We start from the raw sequence: 15,648 nt of genomic DNA, 5'->3' as shown, positions 1-15,648 counted from the left end.
TGTGCTTGAGTTTTGGTTTTTATTTTCCCTCAAAGATAAAAAAAAAAAGTGAGGTAGATATTTTCTTTATGTATTTATTAAATACACCTCACGAACTTCAATTATCCGAAGAACATGCTACAGATAACCTGTAACCGCTGCAATTACACATGAGGAGGTGCAATACTGACTGTTTTAGAGTAATCCACCTGATGTTCGTGTTTTGTGTTCATGATGACATCATTCTCAGTGAGTTCTGATGAAGCTAACGGGCTCGGGCCCAGTGGAACCACATCCCTAAATATGAAGTCAGATTTGATTTACTCAAAATATTTATTCACGAAAGCAAGACCTGTTAGTTGAATGTTACTTACAGTTGTTCTGCAGTGAATTGAAGCGGGACACATGTAAGTGGGATATCCCACTGGTGTATATTTAGGCCTGTTAAATATATGGTTGGGCAGGGACAACTCGATAAAGCAAAGTTAAATGACTGGCCGCTTATAGATTCACTCGAGGACACTAGTTTTGAAGAACCCCCTCGCGTTGGGACAACTGGCAATAGCAAGGGCACGTTTGTGTTTTGGGTCAATGTTACTAGGACATGTAAGTGGTTATTTTGTGTCTTTCATGAATGGCCTCTGAGAGATGGACACTGAACCATCCGCTGAACCGGCTCTTTCTATTCCGAGCGGGCTGGGCTGCGGTCACCCGATGAGGCCTGACGTTCCTGTAGCGCAGACTGTCGCAGGTCTGCAGAATTCCAGCGCTCCCATTGGTGGAGAGCCGCGCAGAGCTGCGGGATGCGCTGCGGTGTTGCGGGCCTCGGCTGTGCCACGTGGTTGAAGGCAAGGACGTAGCAATGACGTAGATTCACGTGATCCAAAGTACTTTTTAATAAAAAAAAAAAACTAAAATATATAGATTTATTCCACATCAATCACACTGATTTTATTGAGCAATTTGACGGGGAGGTTATATCTGTTGCACAGTAAATGTAACTAAATTGTTATTTCCCATTTGAATTGATGTAATTGGCGTGTTTGTAGGCGGTTTCCATTTAATGAATCATTACCGATGTTGCGCTAGGATGACGTCACCAGCATTTGTAGTAAATAAGTAACTATTTGTTACTGTAGTTTATACCCACATCCTTTCATCTCCTCTCCGTGTAGGATATCTTGTAAAAGTGTGTGAATATGTTGACCTTCAAATCGAAATGACTTTTCTCACCCCCTAATGACGTTAACATGAAAATCGTGCACTGATTGCACTGATTTGTGTGTGTATATGTCCTGCACCTTGCATGGTAAAATAAATGCAAAGGAAATGTGCACTACAATGCCTTTATAATTGAGTCTGACGGCTGCTGTCAACATCCATCCTTTCAATGCAGTTCAGACAAACACCTGAAGAGGGCGACAGGCGCGGACACCGCAAGATGAAAATACCATCAGTGAGCCGGAGTGACGAAGCTGTCTAATATTAAATTAATAAATAAAGCCGTGCATTACACTCATACTAAAATACACTGAAGACTGTACAAAATGTGTCTTTACGGCGCACTTACTCTCAATAATTTACTAACATTAAATTCAAGAAATCAAGACTTATTTTTTTTAGAAATACGCTTTATTTCTTTAATTGCTTGTTAATTTCCAATACAAAGCAACTCAACCATGTATGTACAGCAAAGGACCGGTTGTTTATTAAGATACTCCCATAATATATCAACTTGGGGGGTGGGGGGTAAACAATGGTATAAAGCTCAGAAACTGTTAGCTTGCTGTATAAAGAAGATTCCTTTTGTTTTTACAAGAAGTGATTCATTTGAAAGCGCATCTCTTACAAAATGGAGTTACGTTTAAAAAAGAAAAAATATAATTACCCGAGGTCAGGGTTTGTACATTTGATCTCCCGCCCCTCAATGGAATAGTATAAGGTCGCGCTGGTGTAGCGCAGATGTCCGCAGTTCTGCGCAGATCTGCAGATTCATGCGACCCTATTGGTGGAGCCGCGCAGGACTGCGGACAGCTGACCCGAGTCTCACCCGTGTGCGCTTTGTGACGTCACCCTGCTACACACAAAGCCCGTCATGTGCACTGACAGCACACACACCCCGCTGATTAATTACACTTGTAGATTAGTGTCACAAAGCACGGACGCCAGAGAGGTTCAGAGTAAACTTATTTCTTTTTTTATATTAAAGAACAGTGAAAAACAGTAAAAGATGTACAAACAGCAGTCCCCGCACAGCCCGGGTCCCGGGTATAGAGTGCACCAGCAGGGGCGAGCAGTTAGAAAAGAGGTCGGGTAAAGTCCGAGTAAAACATCATATACTGCAAACAAGAGAACATGGTTTTAAAACTGCGAAGTCTATTTACATTGAGGTGTTTTCTTCCGCGCCGAACAACAGTCTCTGTCTTTACTTCTTCTTGGCCGCTTTCTTGGGGCTCGCCTTGGCTTTGGACTTGGTCGGCTTGGCTTTCTTGGCTTTGCTCGTCTTGGCCGCTTTGGACACTTTGGCCTTTTTCGGCTTCTCCTGCTTCTTGGGCTTGGGCGCCGGCTTCTTCTTCTCCGGCGTCTTCTTCACCTTCTTCTCCGCCGTCTTGGGCTTCTTGGCTTTGGCCGGGGTCTTGGTCACCTTCTTGGGCTTGGCCACCTTCTTGGGCTTGGCCGCCTTGCTGGCCGGGGTCTTCTTCTTGACCACCTTCCTCTCGGGGACCTTGGCTTTGACCGCCTTCTTGGAGTCGCCGGCCTTGGCGAGCTTGAAGGAGCCCGACGCCCCGATGCCCTTGGTGTGGCACAGCACCCCGGTGAGCACCAGCCGCTTGAGGGACTGCTTGATCTGGGAGTCCGCGTTGTCCCCTACCTTGTAGTGGCTCTTGATGTACTTCTGGATGGACTGCCGGGACGCCCCCCCGCGGCTCTTCTCGGCGTGCACGGCCGCCTCGATCATGTCCGAGTACTTGGGGTGCGTGGAGGCCTTTTTGGGGGCTTTGGCCCTCTTCGCCTTCTGGGCTGGAGCTGCTGCCGCCGTCTCTGCCATGGCCAAGTCTAAAAAGTACTTTAAATATCCCCCAAACACAATGTCTGTCTTCTTCGAATGTGTCCTTTTGAAAAACAGGGTTTGAAAAAGTTGCCCCCAAAATGTAATATATATATAGGCAATACAAAAATTAATTAATTAATTGTTCTTGTTCCCAGTATAAAGCAACACTGTGTGTCAAAGTATTCCTCTCGCCGTCTTGGACTGTCGGAACCCCCCTTCCTTGTCAAAACGGTCCACTTTGCCTGTAGTGAGACGTGTCCCACAAGTCCAAGCGCGTCTGTCCCACTGTGGATGTGTCTCGCTCGCCCAGCGGCTCCTGCGAGTTTATCAAGCCTCGGCGCGGACGTGATTGAGAACACCAACTGCCAGCAGCTGATCTAGCAGGCTCCGGGAAACTCGCACAGTCCGGTTTGTGTTTCTTCGCCCTCGAACTTGGCCGGAATTCGGGGAGTCCGGGCGCGCAGGGGTCCGGACAGCCGGCCCACATGAAAGTGGACACCTTGGGCTTCCCGGACGTACCAGGGTCGCGAATCCCTCCGGCCGCCGATAAACTTTAAATCCCCGAAAACCTCCCCGAAGTCGAGCACGCCGAGCTCAATTTTGCGCAATTCCGGCAAATTTGACCCAAATGGACGGACCCCCGGACGGGACGGGCCCCAGCACGGGCAAATGCAATCAATACTCTCACGGATGCACCGGGGTGCGGGGGAGAAAAAACCGCTTTTTGTTTTTAATGCACCGATATAGTTGGCTAACTAACACAGCCCCGCCATTGACTTTAAGTGACGTGGTTCGGATTATTTACTATTAAACGGACTATAAATTAGAAGAGAAAAAAAATGAAGTTAATGAGAAAACATGCCTTATAGTGGGGCATCTTCGCCCGATTCTGTGCTCGGACGTGTGTGCTGTTTTGCAGTTCCTTACAGCTAAACTTGTCATTTGCACAAACACAGGCAGAGCTCCTGTCGGGGTTTCTCCGCTGTTAGGAAAGTTGCCAACACCTCAAAGATCACATTTTTCAATCAACCAGTAAAACCAGTGAGGATGACACTCTGTGCTGGAGAAACGCGACTCTTGGTTTCAGGGGGTGCAGGCACTGGTGCGTCTGGGGTCTCTTAACTGGGGGACTGCACACATGGTTTATTATAGAAAGCACTGATGACAGCCTTTTGTTCACTAACTTGTGCAAGAGGAGCGACTGCAAAATAAACCCGAGCTTTCTTATTTCACTCCACACGTCCCCATACCTTTAAAGTCACATTGCAATGCATTTCCAGTCACGTTTTTAAGATTATGTAGTTAAAGCGGACGTTAGATAGAAGTTTGTTTTCAATTCACATGTAAAGAGCTGAGACAATTTTCTCCCTAAACGCCATCTTGGATCCCTTCATCCTGACAGTAACATTATGGATTTTGTTTCACTTCTTGTTAGTGTTTCTGATCATCTGGGTGTGTTTTGTGTATTCAGTGAGGTGCAGATTGCTGTGTGCTTCTGGGGCGTCTGTGCTGTTTTGTGCTGTTTTGTCCCCACTTGAGATCCGACTTTAAGAGGAATTTTAACCGTGTCAAAACTGGCGCCTCCTTCCAGGGAGCAAACAGGTTTATATCCCACTGACACTGTTTGCATTTGCTTTCATTTGCAAAAATCCGTAAAACGTTTTAATGAGCATTTGCACATTTCTGCGTGCACTGTGCAAACGAGCCTTAAATTGCACTGTAGATTCACTAATTCCTAGAATCAAGAAGACATGACACCACTCAAAATAACAGCTACTAATATATGGTTTCACTGGTATATTATCCAAGTGAATTCGCCTTTTTATTAATAATAATACTAGTTTGTTTTTAACGTAGGTATCCTGCATTATCGTTCTACTGTGCCTCTACAACATCTCTTGTGGAATATGATCTTTCATGAAAGGGGCAGTGTGTGTCACTGTGCTTTAATGCTGTTTGTCGTGCAATGTTTAGATGCATCTTTGAAGGTTAAATACATATATTAGCACAGGGCAGCGGCAGTACGAAGCGTGAGAGACGCGGGTCCAGTCCCGCACACGGAGGGGCGGCTGGGTTGCAGTGGTGTGGTGCTGAAAACAGCACCTGGACCCCCCACCACACACACACACACACACACACACACACCCCAGCCCGCCGACAGGGGGACTGCCAAGACAGATACCCCCATCTGACCAAATGCACTTTGTTAAGCGTTTCTCTCGGTATCTGAGCACCAATGGCGGGCAGTGGGGAATAAACTGAAGAAGTAAAGGACAAAAATAGAAGGCGGTTAATTTTAGACCCCAGAGCGACACACCACGAGCTTCAGAAACACACACACAATACACACACACACACACACACACACACACACTATACACAACACACTATATACAACACACAACACACTATACACAACACACTATATACAACACACAACACACTATACACAACACACTATATACAACACACTATACACAACACACACAATACACACACGCACACACACTATACACACACTATACACAACACACTATATACAACACACAACACACTATACACAACACACTATATACAACACACTATACACAACACACACACGCACACACACTATACACAACACACACAATACACACACACGCACACACACAATACACACACACACTATACACAACACACTATATACAACACACAACACACTATACACAACACACTTGTGTATTAATTGCATTGCTTTTATGTATTTTGTCTCTACGCGTAATGTCTTGTATTGTATGTATCCGTTATTACACTTGCCTTCAAAGGCCAGGTGATATTTTATTTCCAGTAAGTGATTCAAAAGTGATATTTGGCGGGGGAAATGCCACGATTTCATGAGACCTTTTCCAGTACATTATATTATAGCAGTTAATGGTACCGGTAAAGTTGCAATTAATTACTAGAATAATGCTTATTTAAAATGTTTCTAGAAATCTAAGCATGGGACAAATGGTCAATACACAATACACAATTTCACATGTTTAGTGTTATGTAAGGCGAGTAATTAAGCAAGGTCCAAAAATAATCAGGCATTTTAAAAGACACTCACACTAGTCTAAATATTCCACAGTATGCTAATTTTAATTCATACATTACGGCATGTTCCAAGGCAGTTCGTTCAGAGAGAGGGAGAAATTTTGCAATTCCAACATTTTCAGAATTAAGCTAAAAGCCTGGCTATATTTTTATTGTTAAGACGGAAATAATAAATGGTGCCAATAATAAAGGCTTTCTAATCTGCAGGACTCAGCTCCTGCTTTTTGGCGAGGGGGTAAAGTGTGCATGTATATGCTGTTGACGTGCGTAAGAATGAAGAGAGATATAAACCTCCAGAGCTGCAACACCAAACAGGGCCATTATCTCTCTTGTTGGACAACGCTGCAATCCTCTCTCCTTGGCTAATCATTCATTCCTCTGAGCTTTGCAGAGTGCTGAGGGTTGGGAACCATATCTGGGAAGGCCCGGTGGACATGTGGATCTGTGCACCTGTGCAAACCGGTTCTGTTCTGGACCGACCTGTGAAAGTGCTCAGCAGCCAATCCCGATGGATGGAATGAGAGGATTCACTGACTATGACCTCACACAGGCCTGGGATTCCAGCAGGACAGGTACAGTTGTCTGTCTGTCCACCCAAACAACAAGGACACCCACAGGTGTAGGTTTAGAGGGGGACCTATCTCCCCCAATGTTCAGAGAACTTTCAATTGTCCCCCCCAGCAATGTTTGCATGGCTCCATATATGTAGAGGATGCACCCCCCCCAATATTGACAGTGTCCCCCCCAATTCTGAAATGAATGCCCCTGAGGACACCTGATTTAAGGTTTATGTATTTATTCATGTATGTATGTATTTATTAGCACTTATTATACGTGAGTGGGCCATGAGTGTTTGGAACAAACCATCAGGACAAATGTAAATGAGGGGTATTCAAATAGTCTTGGGTTTGTTGTACTTAGTAAGCTCTTAACAATCAATTGAGCAAGATGGACCAGATGTCCCCCTCCCAGCTGTGACATTCCTCATGTCCTCTGGGATCCTGTCAGTCTGAGCTCAGCTCTCTTGGGATCAATCTCTTGGTACGTGTCCTTTAGCTCACATGTGCTAATAGTCAGCACAGTGGAATTGTGAAGGAGGCGTTTGGTTAACAGTAAATAATATTCAAAATGTGACACTGATATAAAACCTAGAGAGGGGTAATTATCCCGTTCAATGCAAAGTGAGATTACATTTCTCACGTGAGATTTGAGTACAGCATGGAAAACAGAAATGGAATTGACTGCCAGCCTGACGTAGCCGTATGTGAAAATAACGAACTGAGCAACGGCACGTTTACACCCGTTAATTTTTCATTAATTGGTGTAAGCACGTTCTGACTGCAGGCCTCAAGCAGCGCCATATCAGTCAAAACAGCCCTACAGGCCACGGCGAGGTGATTAAAGGAGACCACAAACAACACGATACTGAGGGAGTAATTGACAGGCACACGAAACAAATAAGGAAATATCCCCAGGCAAATCTTTAGGGGCAAGAAGCCGAGGAAGTTACTCAGCACTTTGTGACAAATTCTGGTCATATGTAGATCCTTGGTAGCTGTCAATTACATTGTGTCTGTCTCTCTCTCTCTCTCTCTCTCTTATTTTCTTTATTTTTTCCTTCCCTTTTCCAGGGTCTCTTAAGCCTCCTCCTGCCGAGTAGCCATTACATAGTTTTGTTTAAAGCAAATCCTGAGATGCCACTTCCATTTTCATGCTGCGGTGTTCATTTCCACCCCGCTCAGGTCACAAAACCCCAGGCTTATTTCTAATCCGTGTTCAGGTCCCAGGACAGCGGGAATGCGAGGACCGGTTGGGGAACAGACCCCTTCACATCATGCGCTTTAACACCGTGTCATAATGCCTGACAGAATACCATCAGGGACACACCACCCATAAGAGAGACTCTCCCCTGCCCTGACGTTTTTATAAAATCCACTGCTGCCTGCGCTCGTCCCACACCTTTATGTAAAATTCATTCCAGTGCCCCGTTGAGCCCTGAGGCCAGGTGTCAGGACATGGTTTTAAGTATGGAGTGGCTTCTGTCTGGTTTGCATCTTAAGGAGTGACTCATGGTGTGGGGTAAGAAAGACTCCCTTTCTGCTGATAGCCTGTCTGTTTACCCAGGGGAATGTTGTCAGGGAGCCTCTGTTTTTGGCATCCAAGGTGACTATGCTGCTGCATTTATCTGAAAGCTTTCTTTATGTAAATAAGCAGTGGAGCACAATAGGTTTTATCTTAACGAGACACCAATTACAGTCATTCGTAGTTACTCAAAATGTTTTTAATGATTTATGAGTGAGTTATCTGCGAAGAAGCTACTCACAACCTCTAAAATAAATAAATAAACAAACAAACAAACTATTACACAGCAATGAAGGCATTCAATCAGTAAAACGTTTCTGGTTGTTCACTTATGAGGAGAGTGCAGAAAGCTCCTTCAGCACTTAAAATGTATTTATCTTTCCTTTCGAGAAGTGTCTTCATCTTAAACGTGTCTGATTTATGTGTGAGGACATTCCTTTGCTCTTGGATATACAGTGTTTATCTGCCATGGCTCTGAGACTTCAGCTACCTGTCCTTGTCCAGCCCCCATTCCCTTGACTCCTGTCTTCCCCAGTGACCGCTGAGCACCGGTGTATGCTGTGACCTTTGTGCTGCGTCCCACTGGGAGCACCCCACTGCCCCGAGGGTGTGTGTGCAGATGTGGACACGAGGAAGTGTCCCGGTTACCTGCGGCTAGGTCGCTTTACACACCAGTCAGTACGGCTGAAATGAAATACAGAGGGGACTGCAGTCATCCCTCACAGAAGCCCCTCGTGCCTCTCTGTGTTTTCCTTCCGACTGAGCTTTTAATTACTCGGGTTTATCGATTTGTTGAAGCCTTCATTGAATTACGTCTTAATTAGATCTTTTGTTTTAATGTCATCAGCACCGGGACTGTTTCAACTAATACAGTACGTTGCGCCGTGTCGCTGCAAAGAAAAATCTCAGGACTCGTTTGCTTCAGTTTGGCCTCTACTACTTGTATAGGTTGTTGTTGCCCTATAGCTATCTACACCACTCTTAATAGGTTACCAATTACTGATATAAAGATACTGGTGGGGGGGGAGAAGCACTGCGTGAAGCATGGTGCAGGATAAGGATTTGTCATGACGTAACCCAATAAGGGGATTTCTGAATCCCCAGCACTCATTCAGTCTATTAGGATTAAAGCTAATTTCTATCCCTTTTCACATTTGCCAAACTCAATAAGGTTACAAATTGGTCTAGCAAAGGGAAATGGCAATACATTCATACAAATTATTGAAACCTCCATCATGCTGGAGAGATATTTGAGTCCTGGCGCAGTAGTTCAAAGCTAAGGACAATCGAGGTGTGCTTGCTGAGCTGAGGGAGATGACCTTTGTGTCGTGTTCTGGAACAGGACCTGACCGGGGCCAGGGTCATTGTTGCTGAGCTTGTCAAACGCCCCATTGTTTCAAAGGAAACAAACAAACAAACAAACAAAGCAACCACTGATATGAATGATTTCGTTAATGTGATACAATATATTTACCCTCTATGAGAGAGAATACAAAACAGGTGTTGACTGGGGCCCGGGTGTAGTGTGTCCGTCAGTCAGTCCCACAGTGTGTGTCCTCTTGTGGGCAGGTGACTGGTGACAAGGACACTGCTGACTTTGGCGAAACTCTGCCAGCTCCTGTACTCCAACAATGAGCGCTGTGTGTGTGTGTGTGTGTTGGGGGGGGGCGGCCCAGCCAAGCAGGAGTACTTCACAGGATTTCACACCCATTCGCTGTGTGTGGCTCCCCTTCGAGAGTAGCTAAGATCGCTGGAGCGGACTTGTTAGCTGAGGTTTTTGTGCTTTGTGAAGTTGTGCCGTGGATATTAGCAGGTACCTATTTTAACGGCCTCAGCTGTTGTGTTCTCCCATGTCACACCAGTCTGTGTCTCTTCGGCACCTGCGGCCTGTCTGTCAGGTCTGTGGGCCCCCCCAGGATCTCCTGTGACATGAATAGACAACTCCCTGCCCCCCTCAGACAGTGGGTCTGTGTGTGTTGACAAGGCCTGGTATTGGTGGGCATGACGAGGTATTTGAAATGAGGGTCACTTTTCCTTTTCTTTCTACTGACCTACTGACTGTCTCTGTAACTAGTTTAATCCAGTGGCACAACCCTGATGTAGAGCTTTCAGAGAGGTTACAAAAATGCACGTCGCATTTGAGATGCTGAAGTGTCCTAATACTTGGTTCTCTACCGAATTTGCAAAATGTTTATTGGTTTCTGCCCTGTTTTGCAGTTGACATTAATTCAACATGATTTTAATCCTTTTGTCGCACTCAACTATGCGTTTTTTCACAGACATGAATTTCAGCATAAATTCTAACTGTTGTGGTGCATAGCTGCTGCTTTCATCTGAATGTAAAGTAGATGTTTAGTCTTGTAATGACTCATTAACTATTCATTTGATATTTAAAATTAGATTAACATACACTCGGCTGAAGCCATCAAACCAATTAGTGCACTATATTGCACGGAACAAATATTATAACATCTGGAACAAGAAAAATACACACAAAAACGACAGGAAAATGCAGATGAGCTAAAGTACTTAATTGTTCATAGATTGAAGAGGAACACCTCTCGGTTTGTTTTGTCTACGTATATAGAGACTACAGTAGATTATAAATCTGCCAACGGGGAGTTACCTCTTTAGCAACAGGGTAGCATGTCTTCTTTAGGAGCATGTGGTCATGAGATTGTACCCAAGCAATCACAGGAAATTAGCAAATCTTTACAGTGTGACCCTTAGACACTGTGTTGAATGGTGGCTCTCTGTCTGTGTCCCTAGGACACTGGCAGAGAGATCAGATTGCTGTTTATGGTTTATTCTACAGACACAGTATATATTTATTTTTGAGCACTTATGATTTGTACTGTAAGATCATTTTCAGTAGTAGTCGCCCCCTGGACAGCTTTGTACACTGGAAGACACGAGGTACAAACAGATGTCATATTTGCGGAAGAGGGCCGTGTACAATACACAAAGCTACAATGGTTAATTAAGCAGTCCTGCAAACTGGGCTTGGTCAAGTCAGAACAGCCAGGCACCCATGTGTGGTGGGGTGTTTCTCACAGTTGCTCCAGAGGATGTGCAGGGCCCACACGGCCCATTGAAACCTGACTCCTCGAGGTTAATCTTTGCGGTGCCCTCTGCCACAGAAGGCTGCCACGTCCCTGGTGTGATGTCACTCAAACAGCCAGCTCTCTGTGCAGGAAGCAGGGGCAGCTGCCGGGACAGCTGTTTCAGAGGGAAGGGGTGCCCGGCATCTTGGCTGCGAGACTGCTGTCCCAGGATAACTGACCATTGTGCTGCCGCTCACAATCGTCTCGTAGGCGGCACTCTGGGGCACAACAGTTAATTTATTTCCAATAAAAAGGGGGGAAGGGTGGTTGGAGGCAGAGGGAAGTTTGTGCTGATGTGTTCCTGCACTGATTTGAGGAAAGGAGACCATAGTGAAAAGGAAATCTGCGTTTCGTTCATAGGGTAAATAATTTTTGCCGTTATGCCGACAATTAGCCTTGATTGCAATGTAATGCAAATGTCAGTCTCTGACTCTCAACCAGTATGCTGAAGTCCCAATGAGATCGAGCAGCTGTTGGTGTTTGAAACGGGAAGTTACTCTGACGGAGGGGAAATGATAGACAAAAGGCTAAAATAAAAAACATAGATGCATCATAAGAACTGTTTGTAAGCGATGCTTCTGCGCCGGCCTGCTGCCTGCTGAATCGGTCAGCTCTGATTCTGCTGACTGGCGGAGCCACAGGTGGGGTACGATCTGCATAAGACGAGAAACCGGTACCTCAGCGCTTCGTGACAACACTGTCTAATGTGGGAGAGCGTGTCAGCAGGAGGGCTCGGGCCCCGAAGCTCGAACTGTGAAGCTGTTGACTCAGTTTGCAGGGTGGTATCTGGGGAAGTTATATCCATAACAAATCGCCTGTTTGATTCTTCTTCTGTGGTGCGAGAGCTTTGCTTGCGGTAGAACCGGTTTGCTACGGATATTACGTTCCCAAATAACGGGCGCCTGTCAAGACTCATTCTCTTCCCTGAAGTAGCAGCCGGGTCTCCGGTTGGCTCGCACAAACTCATGGCTGACAATGACTGGTTACTGCCAGCAGTGGGCAGCATCACTTCAAGGAGGAGGAACCAGGCAGACTGCTGTACTAAAGCCCCACCAAAATTAATTCTCATTTCATCAACAACAGGTGCTTTTGGCCAAGGTGTTGAAACCACAAAGGGATTTATTTAAAAGCTCTTTATTTATTTATCTCCATATATTTTTGATGTAATACCCACCAAACTATTCATACACCACGGGAATGAATCGGGCGGTTTGAAAGTGACCCAGTAAAATGAGTTCAGGAGGACAGAATGAGATCTCTCTAGCTCAGACTGAGACATCGATGTCTCTTGCATTCTTTCCTAATTATTTAAAACCGAATGCCGGTGGCTTCCCAGGCAGTATTTCACTTCAAACACTGCCTCCTTTTTTAATTTTTGGTTTTCATTATTAATATATATTGTGCCTCTCCAGAGATATATTCATTTTTAAATCTGCGCTGTGTAGAGTGCAATAATTCAGAGAAGCAATGATTTTGGCAAGATCAGTTGACACACTAGCATATGGTATGAACTGTCCAGTCCCCCAGGAGGCTCGGCACAAGTGCATGTGTGGGTTTCATTTTGCGTGGTCGAAGGAATTGCATGTTAATCACTCAAGGATTTAGATAATACAGAGGCTGTGGTGCACACACCTCTAGGGGGAAAAAAGTGGGAACAGCCTGGGTTAAGGATGAATGAAATCTCTTTTACATTTTCTAGGCCAACAGAACGCACTTACAGTTACTTATTAAGAGGCTTCTTTCAATGTCTTCAGTAAACAACAGCGGTAAGTTTAGAGCATGTTGCAATAGTTTAAAGCCAGGGAATCGTTCATGAAGTACAAATATCCGCCGGCTCCTTGCCCCCACCCCCACAAACTTGTGTTTTGTGTTGCAGTGGCGTTGTAGTTCACAGTTTGCTCAGAGAAGGTCGAGTTGGGCTGGATGGCATGAAGGGGCGATTGAGGGGGCTTGGCTGTTCCCATAATTCACTGCTCCTCACCCCTGCTGGAGAACTGCTGTGCCGTGGTCCAATTCACCAGGCCAGTGTCACTTCATGTTATTGCTGCAATATTGAAGCAATATGAGCGCAATTTCAGAGGGCCCTGACAGTGCACGGTGTGCAGGGAAGCCCAGCTGTCTCTTGATCAATCAATCCAGACGGATAGGTCTTGATGTCTAACCCCAAACAGCTATACAATAATTGCACCAACAAAACTGGACAGATTGGTGTTTATGAGGGGCAAGAGGTCCCGCCAATATGGCCCTGCTGTATGGGGGGTGCTGGGACAATCTCTCTCACTGGCATCTGGGCAATCTCACTGAAACTTTGTCTGTGACCCTCTTCTCTCAGCGGTCATTTCCACCAGACTGTGGTCATCCCTCTATGGCTGCGTATGGATACTGATATGCTTTAAAGCATCCACATCCACTGAGATTTGGTTTGTTTTATTATTCTGTCATAGATTTCAAAGGAATTCCAGCACAAGTGTGAATTTATTTATTTATTATGTATTTACTTTTTCTCGATGCTCCGCTGATATGTTTTTATTAGCTGTGATTCATTTCATAAATACTTCACCTGACACTATCTTGAATGCTTGTAGGTTTATAGCCCTCCCGACATGTTTTACATGGAGAAATGCAGAGTAAATCTTTTGCCTTGTTTCTGTGCCGATGCGTGCCATCAACCCAGCAGTGACCGGGCCCGCAGATGGCAGCATATAACTAGTAAGCTGTCCTTTTCTGCATTTGGCCAACGGAAAGGCATGTGGGTAAAGTGTTCATCTGTGTCTGTTTACAGAAAGGCAATAGTGTGAGGTGGGCCTGTCCGTCAGGTTTCCTGTCTGTACTGTGCTCCTTGTCACCGAAGCAGCCATGTCTGTGTGAGCATGGCGATGTTTGGGATGCCTTTTCCCCCTGTCCTCTTAACTCAATCCAGGGAGAGCAAATCAGTTTTCACCTGCAGTTACTGGCCCGCTGATTTAGTGTCTCACCTTGGCATCAGAAGTGTTTAGTCTCTTCTCCTGTTCCCTGGCCATCCACCCCCGAACGAAGCTTAGAAACAGGCTGCTCGTGCAATTAGTGACAGGCCGGGATTCAGAAACACGTTCTCGCAGGCTGAAATCGTCTGTATAATTACCATGGACCTCACGATGAGCAGCTCATACACTGTAAAGCAGAGGGTGTCTCTGTTCTGGGCTCGTTTTAATACAGCAGGGATTTCTATGTCGGCTAAATTGATTTAATTGTTAGCCGTAGTAGGAGTCATAGCGGCAGCAGCAGCAGCAGCGGAGGAGATAATAATTGTAGCATTAATCACTCTGAAATCCAGGCTTCGCCCCTTAAATTCACCGTTCCACACGCACCCAATTATACACACAGTCTCCCATCGGCGGCCGGCAGAGACACAGCCAGTTAGTCACCTGCGGATCTGCCGAGAAAACCACCTCTGTTCCCGCTCCGTCTCTCGCCCGCTGCAATCGCAAGGCCTCATTACATCCGGGCCTGTATTTGAATTTTCAAAGCACCCCCGTTATCTGTCCTCTCTCGAACACGCAGAAGCCAACCCCCTCCCCCATGCCGATCGTTGAGTCGCGAGTATGTTATGAATACTTATTGCTGACCACTGGTCTGTTACAGCAGCCTGGACGTGAGCTTTTAAAGTCTTGATCGAGTGAGGCTGACTCATCGGAATGTATATCGCTTAATTAATACAGATCATCTCGCTGAACACCGCCGCGCTCTTCCGTCTGTGGGAAACACTCTCTCCTCACACGTCTGACTGCGAGGAGACCCCTATCGATGGAGATTGAGGAACATCTAATTGCCTCTTGTTATTAAAAATATATGTATCGGAGACCGACACTCTACACCTCCCCCCCACTCTCCTTCCTGTTTGTCATTCTTTACCGTACAAACACTCTCGCCCGGCACTCATCATAGATATCTCTGGGGCCCTGTTTAAATGAACGAGATGTCTGTGGTCTGGCGATTCCCAGTTATCCTTTTCCTTCCCAATTACACAAAGGCGCTGTGAGAAATTCAGGGTTGTAATGGCCTTCCTGCCGCGCATCCCTCATAAACCATGGATCTCCAGGTTTAAGCTTGTAATTAAACCTACAAGGGGTTTGGGAGTGAATAGTAACAAGCCATCTCCGTCATGTGCATATGTTTGGATATTTATTTCTTCTCCATGACGTGTTTTACATAGAAATCAGCCAGAACCCTCCGTGTGGTTCCATCGAGAGACTGAGTTGCCTTACCTCACCTCAACTCCATTTGGCTGCACATCAGACCAGAAACCCAAAGCACCTTTGATCAGTATTGCTTATTTACTGTTGCAAGCAGTCTGTGGGCAGCACAGCCCCGAGATTG

General features: G+C 45.6%; 1 protein-coding gene across 1 annotated transcript; it reads right to left on the bottom strand.

The window, feature by feature from the left end:
* Window positions 1-2,153: 2,153 nt before the first annotated feature.
* On the bottom strand, window positions 2,154-3,347 carry h1-0 (H1.0 linker histone). Its single transcript, XM_066689531.1, has one exon. The coding sequence runs from the start codon at window positions 3,026-3,028 to the stop codon at window positions 2,405-2,407; it is 624 nt and encodes a 207-aa protein (XP_066545628.1). The 5' UTR covers window positions 3,029-3,347; the 3' UTR covers window positions 2,154-2,404.
* Window positions 3,348-15,648: the final 12,301 nt, after the last annotated feature.

This window comes from Amia ocellicauda, chromosome 17, assembly GCF_036373705.1.
Source record: "Amia ocellicauda isolate fAmiCal2 chromosome 17, fAmiCal2.hap1, whole genome shotgun sequence".
NCBI lineage: Eukaryota > Metazoa > Chordata > Actinopteri > Amiiformes > Amiidae > Amia > Amia ocellicauda.
This window is presented reverse-complemented; position numbering and strand designations above follow the sequence as displayed.

What these genes read in the sequence shown, in the direction of transcription:
- h1-0 (XM_066689531.1), bottom strand. Translation starts at nt 3,028, where the DNA reads ATGGCAGAGACGGCGGCAGCAGCTCCAGCCCAGAAGGCGAAGAGGGCC.